The sequence below is a fragment of the Numenius arquata genome, chromosome W (assembly GCF_964106895.1).
Source record: "Numenius arquata chromosome W, bNumArq3.hap1.1, whole genome shotgun sequence".
NCBI classification, from domain to species: domain Eukaryota; kingdom Metazoa; phylum Chordata; class Aves; order Charadriiformes; family Scolopacidae; genus Numenius; species Numenius arquata.
Window position 1 is genome coordinate 5,098,430 of NC_133615.1, and position 21,504 is coordinate 5,119,933.

General features: G+C 49.1%; 1 protein-coding gene across 1 annotated transcript in view; it reads left to right on the top strand.

Moving 5' to 3' along the window:
* The first annotated feature begins 2,490 nt into the window (after positions 1-2,490).
* Positions 2,491-21,504, top strand: part of LOC141476695 (E3 ubiquitin-protein ligase ARK2C-like) — a 55,797-nt gene continuing 36,783 nt past the window's right edge. The window contains exon 1 of the mRNA XM_074165505.1: positions 2,491-2,551. Coding sequence (XP_074021606.1) covers positions 2,491-2,551 — 61 coding nt within the window. The remainder of the gene's footprint in view (positions 2,552-21,504) is intronic.

The window sequence follows — 21,504 nt, forward strand, 5'->3', positions numbered from 1 at the left end:
GTGACAAGAGGGGAGGGGGTCCTCTGATTTATGTGGGGCCTCAACCTGTTCCCCTACTCTCAGGGAGCGGGCCCACCAGTCAATCTCTCTCTCACACTCCCTGATACTTCTCAGCATTTCCTCTTCCTCCTTCAGCTCAGTCACCAGGTTGAGCAGATCATTCACCTGTTCACATCTGACACAGGTGTTGTCTCCCCTACCCTCCATTGCAAGTGCCAGGCTCCGGCACTCTCTGCAGCCAGAGGCCTGGACGCCCACATGTTTGCGTGGGGCCTCTATCTGGCTGCCCACAGCTTTTCTAACAGCCTTCGACCGGGTAGCAACCATGGCTGGATCTCTACAAGCAACTGACACCTTGCAACTCGAGGGTTAGTTGGGATGAGCCCCCTACACACACACAAGCACCAGGTACTCACTCTGGGCTCTGCCTCCCCGAGGCTTCTTATAACCTGGTGGCTTGGTGAACCAGGTGTGGTGGTGGCTCTGCCCAGGCTCCCTCAGCAGCACCTCCCACCAGCTGTCAGCCCCAGCACAAGCAGAGGGCTTGTCCCGGCTTCAAAAAGCCCCCAAAAGAGCTTCTCCTTGGCCTTTTTTGCTGCAGATCCCTCCCCCAGCGCAGTCTTACCTGCTCTGAAGCTGGTCTCCGTGGCAATGATACGTGATGACACAGTACATCATGACATGTGTGATGACACGGTGGTGGCATATGACACATGTGACCACATGCAATGACACGTGCGATGTCATGGGGGACCTTGGAGGTCCCAGACGTGATGTCACAAGGGCGCTCAGTGACGTGTGTGATGATGCAGGGGACCCAGGCATGCAGTGACAGCCCAGGTGACACACATGATGTCACGGGGACACACGCTGACACATGTCACGACACGGAGAAAGGGAGTGTTGGGAGGACCTAGAGGGAAGGGTGACCCAAGTACTGACATGCGATGACATGCGTCATGACACACCAGGTGACATGTAGCATGCAGGAAGGTGGGGCTCACTGTGTGCCAGAGGCAGGGAAAGGCCACCAAAAAATCCTTTTGCAGCTGAGTAAAATTCTCCCCCTGGGCCCTGTGCCATGAGCTTGGGGCCGTGCACCCTGACAGAACCCCCTCCTGCACAATGGCGCCCTCCCCACTTCATTAAAACACATTTAAATAAACAGAGGCGAGCTTCTGGATGGGTATTTTTTGTCGGGGATTGTCCTTCTTTAAGGTCTGTGTCCCAGGAGGAGGTGGCACTGAGCCCAGTGGGGTCCCCACAGGCTTCCAGGAACCATATTGGGCCAACAGTGCCCCAGCAGGGGGGGGTCTGTCAGGGGACAGGTGGCAGGATGGGGAGGGGGGGGGGGGTGACCGGGGAGACTGGGACAGGGTATGTGCACATGTATGTACATGCATGCTCAAGCATACCTGTCTGCGCACATGTATGAACTCACATGCACACATGTATGCTGTGTGTGGACATGTATGGTCATGCATGCACATAAGTACCTGTGTACACACATGTACATGTGTACCTGTGTGCGCATATGTGCACACACATATAGGTGTGCACACTGCATATATGTGCACACATGCATGCTGTGCCTGCACATGTATGTACATGCATGTAGATGCGTACCTGTGTGCACACACGTATGTACTCACACACATGTACCTGTGTGTGCACATGTATGTACACGCATACACACATGCACACTGTGAGCACACACGTGTACACGCATGCTCATATATGCACACTCATGCACACACGTACATGCATGCACACATATGTATACATATGCATGCACACATTTGCACATGCACACATGTATGTACACATATGCACATGCATGCACATGTATGCATGCACACATATGCAGATGCACACATATGCAGATGCACACACACATATGCACATGCACACATATACTCATATGCATACTTATGTACATGTATGTACACACACGCACGTGTATGCACACAAATATACTCGCATGCACACGTATGTACATGTATGTACACGCATGCACACACAAATATGCACACGCACGCACGTATATGCACACACACATACTCGTATGGACATGTACGTACACACACGCACACATGCACACGCACACATATGCACACGCACACATATGCACACGCACACACACGTATGCACACGCACGCACACGCCCGTGCCACTCCGCAGGCTGCGCGCGCCCCCACCGCCGTCCTGCGCCCGCCCCGCCTCCTCGCCCTCCCCTCGCCTCTCCCATTGGTCGGGGGGCGTGTCCCTCTGCGGGCGGTGCCCCGCCATTGGCGGCCGCTGCCTTTGGTGTGCCAGTGGAGTGGGTGGCTGTCACTCGCTGCCGCGTTGGAGGGGCAGGCGGGACTGCGCCCCGCCACGCCACGCCCCGCCCCGCCGCGCCCCGCCCCGCCACGCCACGCCCCGCCCTGCCCCGCCCCGCCCCACCACACCACACCACACCACACCACACCACACCACAAAGGCTGCAGCATGGTCCTGGTGCATGTTGGTTATCTAGTGCTGCCCGTCTTCGGCTCCATGCGCAACAGAGGTACCGCGCGGGGCCGCGGGTTCGCGTCTTGGGGGGCGAGAGTCTGTGTGTGGGATGGCGGGGCGTGTGTGGGATGGCGGCCGCCCGGCGGGCTCGGCCCGGGCTCCTTCAGGTCGACGGTTGGGGTGAGCCCGCCTCGTTCCCCCTTAGCCTCCTTTCCAGCATTGTCCGTTCAGGGGGATGTGGTGTTTCTCGCCCCCTCCGGCCGCCCCGGCGCTTGCCCCTCTCCCGCCTGCACCTCCAGCCTGTGTTTCGGTAGATCCATTTTCTTTTTTTATTTTTTTAATTTTATTTTATTTTTTAATTTAACACCCCTGTCCCCCTCCCCCATTCCCCTCTCTTCCCCGTCTCGCCGTGTAGCCTAGCCAGCAGGCCCATCTCAGCCTAGCCGTAGACGATAACAGCCATTTTTGTACCTTCATCCTGTTTAGCTGAGTACATTGCACTGTAAATTCCTGTTAAGTGGATTCATTTTGCTGTGGTCGTGGGGCCCAGAGTCTCTTTGGGGGGGTTCCCCAAATTGCGGCCAACCCCCTCCCCTCACCTCTCCCCCTCCCCCCCCCCCCCCCAAAAAAAAAAAAAATTAGGGAGGGGAAATCTAATAAGGTAGCAGGTGTCTCCGGGGCGGTGACACCGCAGCCTCCCCCGGGTCGCCCACCCAGCCGCTCGCCACGGTGATGGCCCCACGCTCCATCATCCTCTGCCACCACAAGTATCCTGTCCTATTCCCGAACCTCCGGCGTGGACAACATCCTCCACCCACCCAAAAAAGCCCAAAAAATATCTAATTGCGAAAAGAGACGACTGGCAAAATGGGTTTCCATTAGACAGGGATAACATTTTTTTCTGCTGTGCTAAATTACTTCCTGTTCTTATTTTGTGGGTAATTTTCTGTATCGAATATTCCTTGGTTGTGTATCTCCACCTTTTTCTTGTACTAAAACTAAAGCATGGTCTGTATTTTTTTTTACATTACCTAGTTTCTGATGTAAATCTCTCTGTAGAGACATACCCTGCTGAAATGTAATGTGCTGTAGCCTATACATCTGCTCAGTGTACGCTGCTTTTGTTTTGTTGCCCTTCCATAGCATGGTGGGCCTTGCCTTTTTGTATTGTGTGCATGATGACATTGTTACACACGATTTCACTAATACTAATATACGATCTCTCAATAAAGAAACTAGTTTTCCTATATTAACCTAGTGTGCTTTTTCTATTGCTGTTTTCCCATTTATTGTTGTATCCTGCTGTTTAGACTCTTTCCTTGCTTTCCCCCATCGTGAGGTTTGAGAGAGTGGATTTTTTTTCCCCTATAGTACAGATATGGGGGCTTTTTAATACTTTTTTTTTTTCTCCTATCCCATATCTACCCTCAGCATTAGTCTGTGTGTACATGCTCCCTTAGATGCACAGTCCATATTACCGTTGTGCCGATACAGAGTTCTGTTTTACTGCAGAATAGCAAAGAAAAATAAAAAGGTGTATAAACCCAATTATTAATCATCGAAAGATAAAATATTTGATAAAGGGTCTGCCGCTTATTTCATTCTAGTTACAACATTACACATTCCTTACCAGACTGATACCAAAATGAGAGGGACGACCTCCGGATGGATGGGGGGAATTATTATTTTATTTTTTAAAGCTGATTAACAAGAGGTAAATGAACCAGGGGGGGCGGGGGGTAGAAATCCTTTTAATCTACTAGCTGGATATTTAAATCTATACATATATATGCGAGTACCCTGCCCACTTCTCTGCTTGGTGAGAAGTTGCCATGCCTGGATCCCGTGGTGACTGGCAAGTTATAAATATCTTCACTAGCCCCCACAAGCCAGGACTCCTAAAACTGTCCCAGCTGCTAATGTTGTAACTACGTTATTATTATTTTATTATCATTTTTTTTAAGCCTCCAGGCCCACTATCTTTCGAATAACCTGATTTGGTCAAAAGAGCAAACTCTGGGGTTTGGGAGAAAGTCACAGGGAACCTTAAAAAAAAATATATTGGAAACAGGGAAGGAATGGACAGCCAAATTAATTGCGGGTGATATTTTTTTGCTGCAGCTGCAGAGCGATAATAATCCCTGGTCTCCCCTCTCCTTGTTCCTGCGCCAGACCTCCTTTGCCATGTCTGCAAAATGGTCCTGTAAACTCCCCCCCCCCCCCCCCCTAGTTTTTTTGGCTTGGAAACTGCCACGGGGAAAGTCAGGGCTCCTGAAAGCAGGAGATGGGGCTGGGGTTGGGGGGGTGAAAGAGGTTGTGATGGGGGGGGAGCATCTTGTGTTAATTGAATTCCACAGAAGGTGGGGAGACACAGGATTGGTGATTTGTCTATAATAGGGGAGACAAATTCAGCAGGTTTTCCCCCTGCCCTCCCCCAGCTTAAAATTTCACCAGGAGTTGCTTGCCACCAAAACCAAAAAGCTCCAGCAGCCCCCCCGTACCCCTCTGAGAGATGCATCATTTTGTAAGGCCGTGCCTTTCTGCTTCCCCTCCTCGCCTTACCCACACTTTGGTTGTGGGGTTTTTTTTTAAAAACCGTTTATTTTTTTTTAATTTCCTTTTTTCCATCTATCTCAATGACTGTTTGGCCATCCTGTCCCCCACCACCATCCCCCCTGGATGTAAGTGTATGCTGTGGCCCTTTGTTCACGCTCCATCCTCGCCCTCAGGGCCAGCGCTGAGCTCTGATGCCTGACACATGTTCCTGAATGTGTCCCTAGGAGGGAGGCTGTGCTTCTCGCTTGCATGAAGGGAGATGTGCATGCCTGTTGGGGCTGATCATTTTCCAATATGGTTTGGGTTTTTTTTTCCTTTATTTTAATTTTTTGTTTTATTTTATTTTTTTAAACTCAACCCCCACAATGAGATTTTGAGCTATGGTGTGGAAAAAAAAATTTAAAAATTAATCCCTACCCCACCCTGAAACCATGACACAGATAAACCCCTCTGAAATGTGCAGCTGCCCCTTTGTTAGGAGCGGCAGATTCACTGCAGCGAGCGTAATACCCACCCCGCCCCCCCATCTCCCAGGTCTTCTGCAAATTAGCGCTAATACAGAGGAAAACCTGTTTGGTCAATATACTCTTGAAGATACCTCGGTAATCTAATAATAATACAGAAAAGCTGCTGGGTTAATGGCAACTCATGCTAAGCGATTTATCATCCACATCATATTTTGACCTGTCTTGTTAGAAACACGTTCTTGCAAGAGGAAATAATTTCCCTCCACAAACCCTTCCACCTCCCAGCCTTATTAGTTAGTAACCACCAGGCTTTCATAGCTCATAATCCATCAAATGCATCCACAAGTTAATGACTTAATTCCTTTGACGCTCCTGAGTCTTGAAAAGCCACCTGGCACAAAGAAAATAATCTTTTTTTTTTATTTTTAGCATTGTGGGCTGAGGAGAAACCCAAAGGGGCGTCACGTGCTGGGGGTGCGGAGGCACATGCAGTGATTTCTGTAAAGTCTCTACATCTCTCCAGCACTGACTGGTGTTCCCAGGCTTCTCTCGATAATGGGGGGACGGATAATCCCAAACACAGCCAAAACGGGCTCTGAGATTCATTTATCTCAGGGTTGTGTGAAGGTTTTTACACACATATGCGTGCGTTTAATGATGCCTAATGGGAGCTGGACCCATCTCTCTCTCTCTCACATGGGGTTTGGGACGGTGTCACAATTTCCATCGTTTTTTTAAGAAAAAGATAAGCAAGTAGCAGTCACATTTTGCTTATATTGGGAATAATCAGCAAAGTCTAATGAAAGCAGATCTGGATTTTACCTTGCTGCGTGCAGATCCCGGCCCCGTGGAAATGTGTTATTCAAGAACCGGTGAGTTGGTGCCCGAGACATGTGAGAAAGCTGTGAAATTATGCAAAAAAAAAGATGCGAAACGCAGCTGCGGATCTTGGGGAGAGAAATTGGGGGGGTGTTTGCAACAAAACCTGGGAGCTGCTCTGGTTGAGGGGGGATGAGGCGGTGGGGACATGCTGGGGACACACTCTGGCATTGCTCGGGGTGTCCTGGACAGAACATGGGGTGCCAAACCAGGGGGTGAGAGCCATAGGCACCAGGACGCTGCCGTAACTGCCTCGGTCTTCGCCAAGTCCTCCTCCGTGAACCTTCTGGAAGGACTGTCCTAGAGTAAGTCTGAGCTTCCTTTTCTTGATGATGTTTCAATCCCTGATGGTAATTTGGGAAGCACCTTGTTATCTGGAAGGGGAGGATGAAGAACTGCTGGAGCCCTGTCCTCCCAAACCTGTAGGAGGACCCCCCTCCAAGTGCCATGGGGACATCCAAGACCGACTCATCCCTCTCCACCCAACAGATGGAGGATGGTTGCAACCACTGGAGGTGCAGGGGTGGAAGGAGAGGGGAGGACAGCTCTTTTGGGGGCTCTGTGGGGCACGGGCACCCCCTCCAGCCCATTTACATGCTGGTTTGAACCCAAACCGTGCTCTGGGGCTGCCTCATGTCAAAACTGGAAGGTCCTTATCTCTAGAGGTGTTCAAAAGGGGACACGTGCTGCAGCAGGACAGCAGAGAAAAGCCTTCCCCACCCTTAACCTGGGAACACTCGGTTTGGGAAGTGTTAAATGAATGTGCCAGAAGTGCAAGGGGAGACTTTGCAAAAGGTTTTCTCCTACATCTAGATCATCTTTGATATCCGTAACCACCAAGACCAGAGTTGGTTTGGCAGCTGGGAGAGGTGGCACCACCAAATGTCGTGTGACACTCAGGCATCTCACAGTATTTGGAGTGTTTCTACATAAACCCACAGCTCCTGGAGTGGGGCGATAGCACAAGGCTTTTCAATTTAAGGGTAGTACATAAAGTAGAACTTCAAATTGCTGCTTATGGCAAATTTGATGCTCAGAACTCAGAATTAAGCTACAACACTGGAGATTGATGGTTTGGGAAGGAGAAGGGCGATGTGTGGCTGCGGTGGGGCCAGGGCAGGGCAGCGAGAGTGGGGCTGAGCCCCAGTGGGGAAAATGATAATTTTCTCCCTTTTGGGGTTCAATTTGGGGAGACGGAGTGGGTCAGTCTGCAGTCAGGGTCGGCAGAGGGGTTGCAGTTTCCCAAGCGGCTCCGCACAGGATCCCATGGAAGACCACCCAGTTTAATCCTTGTGTGGTCTTGTCTTACTCCTGAACCTTCTTAGGTAGAAACTTGGGTCTTTGGGGAGAGGCTAAGTTCTCCCTCTAAAACAAAACAAAAAACAGACCACTTTGCAGCCAGAGTGGCAGATCCTGGTGGTGGCAGGGACTCTCTACTGGAAAGCTGAAGGTGGATAGATCTGGGCAGCAGCCAGGAGGAAGGGAAAGCAAACCCACCCCACCGCTGCTCTACCAACCTTTGCTTAACCCTTCCTGCTCCTCCTCTGCTCAGTTTTGCAGTCTCCCACGACCTTTTCTCACCCATTTTCCTGCCTGCTGGTCCTTTACATTTCCCGTCCCCAGCTGGGTTGGGCTTGTTGGCACGTGCTATGGTAGATCATAGAATGGTTCGGGTTGGAAGGGACCTTAAAGATCATTGAGTTCCAACCCCCCTGCCATGGGCACGGACACCTCCCACTAGATCAGGTTGCTCAAAGCCCCGTCCAGCCTGGTCTTGAACACTTCCAGGGATGGGGCATCCACAACTTCTCTGGGCAACCTGGGCCAGTGCCTCACCATCCTCACAGGAAAGAATTTCTTCCCAATATCTAATCTAAATCTCCCCTCTTCCAATTTAAAACCATTACCCCTTGTCCTATCACTCCACTCCCTGATCAAGGGTCCCTCCCCATCTCTCCTGTAGGCCCCCTTCAGGTACTGGAAGGCTGCTATAAGGTCTCCCCGGAGCTTTCTTTTCTCCAGGCTCAACACCCCCAACTCCCTCAGCCTGTCCTCATAGGTGAGGTGCTCCAACCCTCTGATCATGTTTGTGGCCCTCCTCTGGACGCGTTCCAACAGATCCATGTCCTTCCTGTGCTGAGGACTCCAAAGCTGGACACAATACTCCAGTTGGGGTCTCACCAGAGCAGAGTAGAGGGCAAAATCACCTCCCTTGAACTGCTGGCCACACTTCTTTTGATGCAGCCGGCTTTCTGGGCTGCCAGCGCACGTTGCTGGCTCATGTTGAGCTTCTCATCCACCAACACCACCAAGTCCTTCTCTTCAGGGCTGTTCTCCAGCCATTCTCCACCCAACCTGTATTTGTGCCTGGGATTGCCATGACCCAGGTGCAGGACCTTGCATTTGGCTTGGTTGAACTTCATGAGGTTCACACAGGCCCACCTCTCAAGCCTGTCCAGGTCCCTCTGGATGGCATCCCTTCCCTCCAGTGTGTCGACCGTGCCACACAGCTTGGTGTCATCAGCAAACTTGCTGAGGGTACCTCTTGGTAAGTGTCCTTAACCTTGACCACTCTTGTTTTCTCTCCCTCCCTTTAAAAGCTGTAAAATGTCCCTGCAGGAAAGTTGCATCGTGTATCGTTTGTAGCTCTTTAATGAAGATTATCACTTTGGTTTGAGTGAATAAGCCCAGTGGGATCAGGAGCAAAGCAGATGCTGGAAGCAGTGAAGATGCAGGTTATGTGGAGAGACAGTAAGGGGTATCTTGGTACCCGTTGGCTGGGACCCTTCAAGATGTTTGGATGAGAATTGAAGTGGCTCAGAGAAGGACCTGGCTGTCTCCATCTCTCACACCGCATCTCTGCGTGCTCCTGGCCACTTGCAGTGGCTGCCCTGCCTGGAGGTGACACCCGGAGGTGTGGGTGACCATCCGCTTAGATGGAGCCACTGGCCATCGCTGTTTTTCCCCGGGTGGCTCACGTGATGTTGTGGAGCTGTTACCATGCGTTGCTCCTCCACCTCCTTCCCCAAATGGTATGAGGAGCAGCTGTTTCCCTAAATGAAGAGAAAGCTGGGCCATGGGTACCTTCTGGGACTTCTTTGAAGGGACCTTGAGCATCTGAGGCTAATGCTATGTATAATTTGCATCAGCTGCTCAGGGGATGAGTGATTATTTTATACATTTAGTAGAAAACAAGAGCGTTTCTTAATCGTGAATGGTGTTACATTTCCTGCAGACTCTGCAGTGTTATGAATCACTGGGCTATAAACATCTTGTTTGCCAGTGTACCTGGTCTCACATTACCACAGTGGTAAACCCTGGAGGGTCGGATCCTGACGGCTCTTCTCCTCCTTGGGGGGGGTTTTACCACACTAATTGAAATTAAGAAGCTCCCTCAGCACTAGGAGCTGGAAGGGACCAGCAGTGGATTAAGCTTTGCTTGGCCAAGATTGAGCCTCTGTGGTTTCTACTCTCCTTGGTGGGAGGTAAAGGTGTTGGTAGGGTTTGGAGATGGGCATCTAAGGTATGAAAATGGGGAAAAAACCTTGCAATATTTCATAGAATCATAGAATCATCTAGGTTGGAAGAGACCCTTGGGATCATCAAGTCCAACCATCTACCCTACACTACAAAGTTCTCCCCTATACCATATCCCCCAACACCACATCTAAACGTCTCTTAAACACATCCAGGGATGGTGACTCAACCACCTCCCTGGGCAGCCTATTCCAATGCCCGACCACTCTTTCTCTGAAAAACTCTTTCCTAATGTTCAGTCTAAACCTACCCTGTTGGAGCTTGAAGCCATTCCCTCTCGTTCTGTCATGAGTTACCTGTGAGAAGAGACCAGCACCAACCTCTCTACAGTGTCCTTTCAAGTAGTTGTAGAGAGTGATGAGGTCTCCCCTCAGCCTCCTCTTCCTTATACTAAACAGTCCCAGCTCCTTCAACCGCTCTTCATATGATTTGTTTTCCAGGCCCTTTACCAGCTTCGTTGCCCTCCTCTGTACTCGCTCCAGCACCTCGATATCTCTCTTGTATTGAGGTGCCCAAAACTGGACACAATACTCCAGGTGTGGCCTCACCAGTGCTGAGTACAGGGGCACAATCACCTCCCTACTTCTGCTGGTCACGCTATTTCTAATACAAGCCGGGATGCCAGGATTGCTCTGGATATATCTGGAAAAGAGCAGGGTTGGAGTGAAAACAGATGAGATGTAGCATCCCCAGGCACTGGTCCATTCAGGTCCATCACGACAAGGCTTTATACATGTTAGGAGCAACCTAAGTGTTGGAAGAAGCCTTATCTTGTCCTGCTGTTATTTGTGATATCCCACAAATCTCTGGGGGCTGTGATAAGGAAGAAGGAGGCTTTCTGCGCAGAGATAGCATGACGTGTGGGCTTGGGGTTACAAGGCTTTTTTTTTTTTTTTTTAATAGTGAATGTCTCAGTTGCATGTAACCCAAGAAAAAAGAGGTCCCCTCCCACGTTGGCCACCTGCAAAGCTTGTCAGCAGCCCCAAAATCCCTCCTCTCTGCAGGGCTTCCTTTGAGATCAGTGGGCTGCAGGCAGCTCTCCATGGGGCTGAATGGAGGAAAATTTTATCCATCACATACTAGAACCACTTACCAAGCTGGTTTTGCTCAGTCCTCATTAGCCTGAGTGGGAAATGTCTATATGAACCTGAGATAGTTATATCACGTGTCAAGTGCAGCTCAGGGAGGGTCTGGAGGTAAAACATGGCTGGGAGGTGCAGACTGACCTATGCCATCTGGCATTTTGATTATCGACATGTGAATCTGGCCTGGGTGGGAAATGATGGCATGGGTGAATCTAGATGGGCCCCTCACGACAAGAAAGACATTGAGGTGCTGGAGCATGTCCAGAGAAGGGCAATGAAGCTGGTGAGGGGTCTGGAGAACAAGTCTTGTGAGGAGAGGCTGAGGGAGCTGGGGTTGTTCAGCCTGGAGAAAAGGAGGCTGAGGGGAGACCTTATCACTCTCTACAACTCCCTGAAAGGAGGTTGTAGCCGGGGGGTTGGTCTCTTCTCCCAAGTAATGGGCAATGGGACAAGAGGAAACAGCCTCAAGTTGCACCAGGGGAGGTTTAGATTAGATATTAGGAAAAATTTCTTCACCAAAAGGGTTGTCAAGCCTTGGAACAGGCTGCCCAGGGAAGCGGTGGAGTCACCATCCCTGGAGGTATTTAAAAGATGGGCAGACGTGGTGCTGAGGGACATGGTTTAGTGATGGTTTTGTCAGTGTTAGGTTGATGGTTGGACTAGATGATCTGAAAGGTCCCTTCCAACCTGGACAAATCTATGATTCTGTTCTATGAGGCTGCCAGACGTTGTGGGGAAATGGAGCCCCTCAACCTCCCATCTGCAGGGATGAAGGGTGATCCGCAGCCCAGGGAGTGTAATACCTTCCTGCTCTTACCAAAACAGCAGCAAAACCTACCATCCATCCTTAATCTGTTGCTCAGCTCTCTGCCTGACTCCTTCCTGCATTAAATTAACGAGTGGTGGCTGGACTCTTGTCTCTGAGGTCGCTCCTTGAAGATATGAGCTGAGAAAATGGCAATTCGACTGCATTGTGGAGGAATATTGCACAGGAATTGGCCCCTAGAGTGAGGGATGTCAGGTCCCAGTGGCAGCAGGGGAAAGCATGGGTGAGCGGTGGGTGGTGGACCGGAAGATCAGTTGATGGCACTTCTATTGACCTGAATTGCTGGGGACTAGAGCTACATGAAAACAGAGATATCTGCTTTTGATTATGATGATTATTTTCCAGTTTACTGGCTGAAAACTTATTTTCCTGATTTTATATTGTCTTTGAGGTTTTCCAGCAAAACTGGGGAGGAGGCTTTTAAATGGCTCATTTGAAGTGAGATGAAATAGGCCACAACCCCAGAAGTGAAATGCTATCTTATGGCAGAAAATGAAACAGTGTCAACTGGATGCAGGGAATAAAACCAATTCATCATAATCTTTCAGTTGGGTTTTTCATACAGAAACATTTCACCTAGGCATAACTTTTTTTTTTTTTTTCTTTTTTCTCCTGTATTTAGGAGATGGGTTCAGTGCTTTGTACTGACGCAGAAAGAATGCAATGGTCAGGAATAGACTGCCCCAGTCCTCCATGTTCTTGAACTGTGAAACCACATTGTGACTTTAGTGTGCACAGAAATTTGGTTTATTTAATCAACAGAAAGTACTTTAATGCCTGAGATGAGCCTTGGAGAAGCAAAGGCTGTGTTCCCGGTGCAGGAGGTGGCAAAATGTAGTTGTCCCCTTACAAAACAAGGGAGGTTGTGTCAGCCCCCGCCTCTCCTTCTGTCTCGCCTCTCTTGGCATCGAGGGTGGGTTTTCAGGCTTGCAAGGACCAGAGGTGGTTTCCAAAATTAAAATGAGAGCTGAGGTCTCACATGGGATGTGCAACCACTGCTTTGCTCCTCACTGGACTCGTCCACCTGAGTGACTTCAGCCTGCAGAGACAATTTACAACTTCTCCATGCTCCCGTCTGATTTGAGGAGGAAAATCTGTTTGGCATGTGTGATTACAAGCTTTCCAGTGGAAATCCTGGGTGTTTTGCCAAAGGAGACCATACAAGTATCCTGGATATAAGGACATATCATCCCGCCCTGGGTCATCTGCAAGGAGAGTCCTGTGTTGCCAGATCCAGATGGGACATGATGCCATCCAGATGCTGCTTTTACAGGATACAGGGGTGTCCTGGAGAAGGAAAATATTACCAGGAGGTAGTTACAAGCTTAGAAAAATAGGACATGGACCAAGGGGAAGGGAGGCAAAGTAAATCCCCCATCCCTCGGCCAGAAAGCAGTTCCTCCTGAAAGGAGTTGGGATGCTGTTAAGGAAGCCGGAGGATGTTTGTTAGGTGTCCAGTGTGACTCTGTTCTTCGTATAACAATTTTGAGCCCAATTAACAAAATCAAGGGCCAGACCTCAACAACATCCAGGAAGCTCATAGCAGTTTTGGGGATACATTACACTGGCTTGTGCCATCCAGACCCTGTGGGACCAGCTGTGCTGAACCCCTGTCCTTGTCCTACGATTCCTTATCCACAGCCCAGCATCTCTCATTGGACCTTTTTCTATCAGAAACTAAGCAATGAGAGGAGATCTTCTCAGCCTGGGCTGACCTCGATGCTGGCAGACCCAGGCTTAGACCCATCCTCTGGCTCTCTGCAGAGACACAACACTTGCTGCTCTTCAGCAAATGCATTACAAGGCTGGTTTTATGCCACCTGAAGTCTTCCTGGCCAGCACTGCTATTGGCATTACCTTCACTTGATTTCTTCACCTTATCGCTTTCTTTTCCCACCATGTTTTCCCCCATGGATGTGATGTTTTTTTCTGAATTGCGCCATTCTCGCATTCATTCCCCAGGCACCAAAGTCTTCCTCAGGGCTGGTGCTGCCTCCAGGGCTCAAACCCTTGAAAACATTTGAGATGCTCAAGCACGCTGGTCTGGTGTGTGTCAGTGGAGGGGAGGGTAAGGTAAGGCACTGCTGTCCATGGGATAGCATGTCCAGAAGATGGAGGACCTCCTTGGGAGCTCTGTATGGGCTGAAGGGATGAGGAGGTTGAAGAACAAGTGCTGTCTTCTGGCCACTGTTGGGAAATGGATGGGATTGATGCCGTAATAACTGGTGTTGGGAATGCAGTAATGGGGAGGTCTATCTTCCCACAGCATTCTCCTGGAGAAGCTGGCGAATCATGGCATAGACAAGTGTACTCTTCACTGGGTAAAAAACTGGCTGGATGGCCATGCCCAGAGAGTTGTGATTAATGGGGTGAAATCTTGTTGGCGGCCGGTCACCAGTGGTGTCCCTCAGGGCTCAGTTTTGGGGCCAGTCTTGTTTAATATCTTTATTGATGATCTGGATAAGGGGATTGAGTGCACCCTCAGTAAGTTTGCAGATGACACCAAACTAGGTGGGAGTGTTGATCTGCTTGAGGGTCGGCAGGCTCTACAGAGGAAACTGGACAGGTTGGATCAATGGGCCAAGGCCAATTGTATGAGGTTCAATAAGGCCAAGTGCCGGGTCCTGCATTTTGGTCACAACAACCCCAGGCAATGCTACAGGCTTGGGGAAGAGTGGCTGGAAAGCTGCCCAGCAGAAAAGGACCTGGGGGTGTTGGTGGACAGCCAGCTGAACATGAGCCAGCAGCGTGCCCAGGCGGCCAAGAAGGCCAACGGCATCCTGGCCTGTATCAGGAATAGCGTGGCCAGCAGGAGTAGGGAAGTGATTGTGCCTCTGTATGCGGTGCTGGTGAGGCCTCACCTCGAGTACTGTGTTCAGTTCTGGGCCCCTCACTCCAGGAAGGACATTGAGCTGCTGGAGCGTGTCCAGAGGAGAGCCACCAAGCTGGTGAGGGGTCTAGAGAACAAGTCATATGAGGAGAGGCTGAGGGAACTGGGCATGTTTAGTTTGGAGAAGAGGAGGCTGAGGGGAGACCTCATTGCCCTCTACAACTACCTGAAAGGAGATTGTAGAGAGGTGGGTGTTGGCCTCTTCTCCCAAGGGAATAATGACGGGACCAGAGGAAATGGTCTGAAGTTGCAGCAGGGGAGGTTTAGATTCTCTTTTTACTCTCTTTACTGAGAGAGTGGTCAGGCACTGGGACAGCCTGCCCAGGGAGGTGGTGGAGTCACCATCCCTGGAGGTATTTAAAAAATGTGTAGATGTGCGCTTCAGGACATGCTCTAGTGGCTGAGATTGTAGGGGTTTTTTTTGTGTGTGTGTGTATGGTTGTACTCGGTGATCTCAGAGGTCCTTTCCAACCATGACGATTCTGTGTGATCTCATAACCAGAGTACTAGCTTTAAAGCATAGTTGCATTGGTCAGTTGGCCAGGGGAAAGGAGCATCATGGTGTGGTGCCAAGTGGGCTTTAGGTACACATCCCTCATCTAGCTTCACTTCTAGAAAACATTGCTTTTAGAGGGAGGGTGTTTTTAATGGATGCTTTGCAGAAAATACCTGTGCAAAATACCTGCTGCCCTTTCAACACGTTGAACAGGGAGTGCTGGTGCCTCTCCTCTCCCCTCACCTCCTGATTTTGGTGCACCAGCACAACTGGTCACAGCTTTCTGCCCCCACAATGGGAATTGGTCCCTTCCCAATGCCCTGCAATTCAAATGGGAAACGGGGGAATGGACGTGCTTTGCAGAAACCCAACTCACTGGCAGCATCCTTGGGGGGAGGTGACATCCAGGCCAGCGTGAGAGCCAAAGGGCATCAAAGAGGTGCTGGTACCCTCCTGCGAGCCAGGCCCGGGCAGGCAGATGGTGCAGGGGAGGAGGGATGCACCAGGGCACCCAACACCTAACCCCGGTTGGAGCTGCCACCTCTGCAGAGGACATTGGGGAGTCTTTTTGAAAGTGGCCCATTGGAGGTAAGTTTAATAGAGCGAGTGGGTGTGCAGAGTTGGCACCCTGAGCCAAAACGCTCCTTTCCAGCCCATGAGCAGACCAAGCTCCTGGTTGCTTTTCTTTTTTTTCAGCATAAAGAACAAGTCTGTTTCTAGTGATGCTGTGACACATGCCTTTTTGCATCACGCCAGGGAGCTGGAGCTTTGAGAAGCCCAACAAATATAATGAGACTTTGTGATTTTAAAAAAAAAAAAAGGGGGGGGGATAAAAGCCCAGAACACAACAGTAACATGAAAAAAAAGCTAAAGAAAAGGTGCTTTGTTCTTATCGATGCCTCCCCACGTCTCCTGGGTTTTTGGGGTTGGCTGTGGTGCAGTCCTTAAGCTGTAGGAGTTGCTTTCTCTGGGTGTCCATGTGCATACTGCCTTCCATGGTGAGAAAGGTGGCTTTCACCTCTGGTGTTCTGCTCTCTCCAAAGAGCAGGGCTTAGAATTCCTGGTAAATTTGCATCTGTGGGAGAGGTTTTAGCTGAGCTCTGGTGTGGAAATGCTGGGTGATGGTGGAGGAGGGAGGGCAAGACACAGCTCTCAGGGCAGTGGGTGATGGACCAGAAAGTCAAGGAAAAGCAGCAACGTACAGAAAGATCCTACACCATGGGCTGGGGATGCTCATCAGTATGGCTTGGTAATGGTTAGGAGAACTGTGGGTTTCCCACCGCTTCCAAGCTGGGCAGGGGCTGGGGGTGGCTGTTGCCTCATTTCCACAGTATTAAGAGAAAAGGAAACCTTTGTCAAGCAAGCTGAGCTGCTCTGAAGGGTTGGGTGCTTTGGTTGAATGAGCCACCACTTGTCATGCTCCTGAATGTCCCATTTTCTCACTGACAACTCTGCCCAAGCTGCACCTGTAATACCAGGGTATCTCTGCTCAGCATCATGCTCGTGTGGCTTCACACTGCTGTGCTGCTACCCCAAAACACAGAGAGAAGAAATCCATATACTCCATTAGAGCAGAAGAGCAAATGACCCGAACCCAGGGGTCCCAGGAGGAAGACTGCCATCTGTACAGCTTTTGTTGTTTCTCTATAAAAATAAGAATGATCCCGCTGTAAAATACCAGAAATCAAGATTCCCCCATCCATCCTTCTGTGTGACGGTATTTAGGGCTTGGGGACTGCCTGCAGACATATCTTTGGGGCTAGATGTTAGCAGATCTGCCAGATCTTGGACTGCTTCTGAACCAGCCAGTACCTCCTAACGGGGCTCGGTTTGATTTGCTTGGTCAAAATGTTCCTTCTGAATGGAGGAACAGGATTAGATGCTTCGTAATCTGTGTTTCTCAAAAACATGAGAGAAATTTTAGAAAAGCAGCATGCAGCTCATCTAGTGTTAGAGAGGCACCAGGCTTTAATTAATATCACTGAGAAATTCAGATCCCAACTTTAATTCCTTTTTGTTTGTAACTGAGAGCTCTGAGGAGTCAACAGATTTTGTGGCTTGAGCTGGATTGAATCTGGAATACACTTTTTTAACTACAGCTTTTCTCTCCTACTTGATATCTGCCAGAACCACCATCCAACGAACTTTACATGGGTTAGTGTTATTTATGCTGTATTATTTCAACTCAGGCAGAAGTCTTCTGGATTCAGCGGTAAGCACTGTGAAAGATCTTGTAATCTTTTTCTGCTCTCTCTAAAGGTTCAGTTATGCTGTGAACTGACAATATAAATGGAAAACGCACATCTAGGACTATTTTTGTTCCGGTCTTTGTGCAAAACCTGCACTCCTCGTGATGCAGAAGTGCTGTGCACATCCCTTGCAAGGCTAGAGGAGAATTTTCCGTGCTGTTGGTGCTTTCAGAGCTGTAACATGGAAGCACATAGCATCTGCTGGGACAGTTGGGTCTGTTTTTTTAAAGAGCATCTTCTACTGGTTGATAGAGTTGCAGAATGATTCAGTTGGGAAGGGGACCTCTGAAGGTCTCCAGCCATGCCTCCTGCTCAGGTCATAGAATCATAGAATGGTTTGGGTCGGAAGGGACCTTAAATATCAACTAGTTCCAACCCCCCTGCCATGGGCAGGGACACCTCCCACTAGACCAGGTTGCTCAGGTCAGGGCTGTCTTCACAGTTATTGAGTGTCTTGGTGTCTTGATCATTCGAGGATGGAGATGACAGCACCTCCATGGTGCCTGCTCTCTGGTCAGCAATCCCTGGAGGTGCACCCACTCTGGATGGGCAGTCAGATGGTGTGGGCGGGGGTGTAGATGTTCTCTCCCCGCCATAAAATTCGATGTTGGATAAAAATTAAAAACCTCAATTCCTTCTTAGTGTCATATATGTATATATTTAAGAATGGGTTTAACATTATTTTGTTTTAATCCCGGGGGTGGGGGGCATTCTCCCAAGGTAGTAGTGGGAAGAGTGACTCAGGCCCCATCTCCTCTATGAAATCTGCTTAAAAATAATGGTCTGGGGGAAAACCTGGCTGCTGACACTGACCATATGAACTTCCTTGTCTAGCTGCTCTCATCAATAGGTTTGCTTTCCCAGTGTAGCTGATAAATCTTGACTTTTTGAGTCCAACAGCGACTTTTTGCAATGCCAGCTGCTTTGGGGCCGTGGAGACTTGTGGCCATTTTGACGTGCGGAAAACAGACTCCACAACCTGTGAGGTTGTAAAGTAGGTATGTTTATTCAGCGCCGGGCAGCACGGGGGGTCACCCCACCAAAATCGTGCGCACCCACCGCGGCAGTTAGCTTAGGATTTATACAATCAAATCTTACATATTCAAGGAGCGCCTATACATATCCATAACCTTTCCCCGAAAAGGCGGTCTTTATTACAATGAGTTCCGAGAAATCATTTCCATAGTCTCCGCCTTTAACTCCTCCCAGCTGCACATGCGCAGTGCCTCCTGGTGGTCGTGGGCCGGGATCTCGGGGATGAAGGCCATATGTCTTCCTCGCTGTGCACCTTTCACCTTTAATGTTAATGTGCTGCTCCAGGCCACAGAACTGGTTTCAGCCAGATGATGGCTCTGTCAGGACAACTGGGTTCCTTCTTTGAATACCAATTGTTCCCTTATCTCCCAGCAAGGCCGATGTGACCACTTTATCGTTTCAACACATCCTTTCTTTGCCTAAACACCTTATGCAATGGCTTAAGGTTATAGATATACAGCTTAAGCCACGCGATGGCTCTACTATTAACCCTTGAGTGTTAGTTCCCCTTATCAATTTCTCAATAGCAGGGGATTTGTCGAAGTAAATCAGATCTAGAGTTGCTGAGAGGGAATTAATGTGAAGTGCCGTGATGTTAGTTTTACAGTCGCTTTGATAGGCATAACTACACTATTAAACTGTGTAGCGTATGAAGGCACGGACCCCGGTCAGAGGTGCAACCAGAATCGTTTATTACAACAAACACGCAGCTTATATAGCACTAAGTATCTTCTTTCCCAGACAACACGCCCCTGCAACCCCCAACTGCCAGATGGGCGTAATTCCCCTCAATCAGTAGGGTCTTTAGGTGCTGTTTGTGGGTCGTCCCCTGCCAGTGTTCCTGCTGCTTCTATTCCTTCCTCTGGCCTTGCTTCTTCCACAATCCTGTTCACCCACAAAACTGATCTGCCTGTATTTAACTCTTATTTGTACTCGAGTTGAATAACTGTTTTTCTTTAGGAAGAACAAATTTCATGGAGTAAAAGAGCCATTATGAAACTCCCAAATGCCTCAGCAATAATGATGTGACAGCTTGCAGCCTGAAACCCAGACTCCTTATAGTGCCTTCAAGTCCCATTTCATCCCCTTCCCCACCTCCTCTTCTCCCTCTCCCCAATTATGCTTCCAAAATGCCTTTGACATGATGGTGTTGTGACCACAGCTGGTTAGACATTGGGTGGTCACACACAACTAAAATTGTCATCTTGTGTCGTGGTTTTGGCTGAATTATGTCTAAAAACACCGTGATGTAAGCTGTCTGTTTTAATCTCTGAGCAAGCTGGAATTCAAACTATTCAATCTACCAGAGTTCTAGTCGTACCACAGTCGAGCCTCATGTTGGGCGCCAATAAATCTGTTGTGGTTTTGGCTGGATTGACCAATCAGAATGACAGATGGCCCCTCCCTCCCCCCTCTAAAAAAGAGAGGAGAGGAAGAGATAAAGAGATTTATGAGTTTAGAAAAAGAACTAAACTAATGAAAATATTAATAAATAATGAAATAATAATAATAAAATATACAGTATATACAAAACCGTATCAAGCTCCCAGGACGATGATCACGTCACCAGCAGGCACAGGGAAAAGTCCCAGACTGGACTCGGTGATGGACAGGAGCTGGATTCTGGATCTGGAGTCAGGAATGCTCGGATCGGGATCAAAGGCAGACGAACAGACAGGGTCCTCCTCGGACGTTGGCCATTGAAGGAAGAGAGGAAGAGTTTTGACCCTTTGATCCCTCAGCTTTTATACTGATCATGATGCAGATGGGATGGAATACCCTGTTGGTCAGTTTTGGGTCACCTGTCCTGTCCACTCCTCCCTGCAGGTGTGACCCCTCTATTCTTTTCCGTTTTCAACCCTCCAAGGGGGCAAATAACAAATTTACCTGACCTTGGTTGTTATAGCAATAAGTATAAGCAAGGGCCTCTCTGCATACCATTCCTTGGTATAATCAGGTCTTATCACTGTGAGAGTGAACAGTTTCTCAACAATATGCTGTTAATTTCAGAGTTTAGTTAGTTTAGAAGAGGCCCAGCTAAAAAGTAAAATTACTGAACAGAAAATTAGTTCTGTTTTACCTCAAACCAGGACATCTTGCTTCAGCAGAGTAACTCCTGACTTCAGCCTGAGTCAGCTTCTTCTCCATGTTGTTGTGTTAAATGGTGGAGAACATCCTCACCGTGATACCCAGATGGGACTCTGATAAATTAAGGCTCTATAAGAAGTTGCAGCTTGTACTGGGCTGGTATAGACATGAGCTGGTTGCTCCCTCGGATTTGGCTTAATTGTGCTAAAGAGTAGGAAAAGTGTATTCTGATTGGTTTTTTTTTAGTGGTAGGTCCTCCTTTGCCCACAAGTGACAGTAGCTATACCACCTTTGTTGTAGAAGCAGGGAGAGGAACTTCAGCTGAGGTGGGCCACCAGCCATGAGGCCATGCCAAGAGGGTATGGGCAGGTGTGGGTGGTCACCTGCATTGCCCACTTTCTGGCTATGTTGACCACCAGCTCCTCAAAGCTGGGCACAGAAATCAAGCAGGGGGACCAGTGGCTGTGAAAAGCAGAAGGAGGGATAGACCTGACAGACTGGGGTGAGCTTATCCAGATCCAATGTCTGTGAATCCAGTAACATCTTTAAATCCTCTGTACCATCTTTGTGGCAGGCACCAGGGTGAAAAACCTTTAATCTTGGTCATAGAGCGAGGGGTAGAAATTCATGGCTGGGGGTGAGGGCTGGAAACTGCAACAGAACCCTGTTGAAATGTGTTTCTTGCTTTTAGCATTATTTTTGTGGATTTTTTTTTCCCCTCTTCTTGCCTCTGTCTTTCAACTGAAGCTCATGCAGATTTGTCACAGGTCAGAAAAACTTAAGCCATGATTTGTAGAAGATGAATGGACTTTTAAAATCAATTTTTGTGGTCCCCGGTGTCAGTGGGGTGCCAAGCACTCTGTGCTGGTGCTGCCTGGTTCCTCTGCCGGTATCATTAGG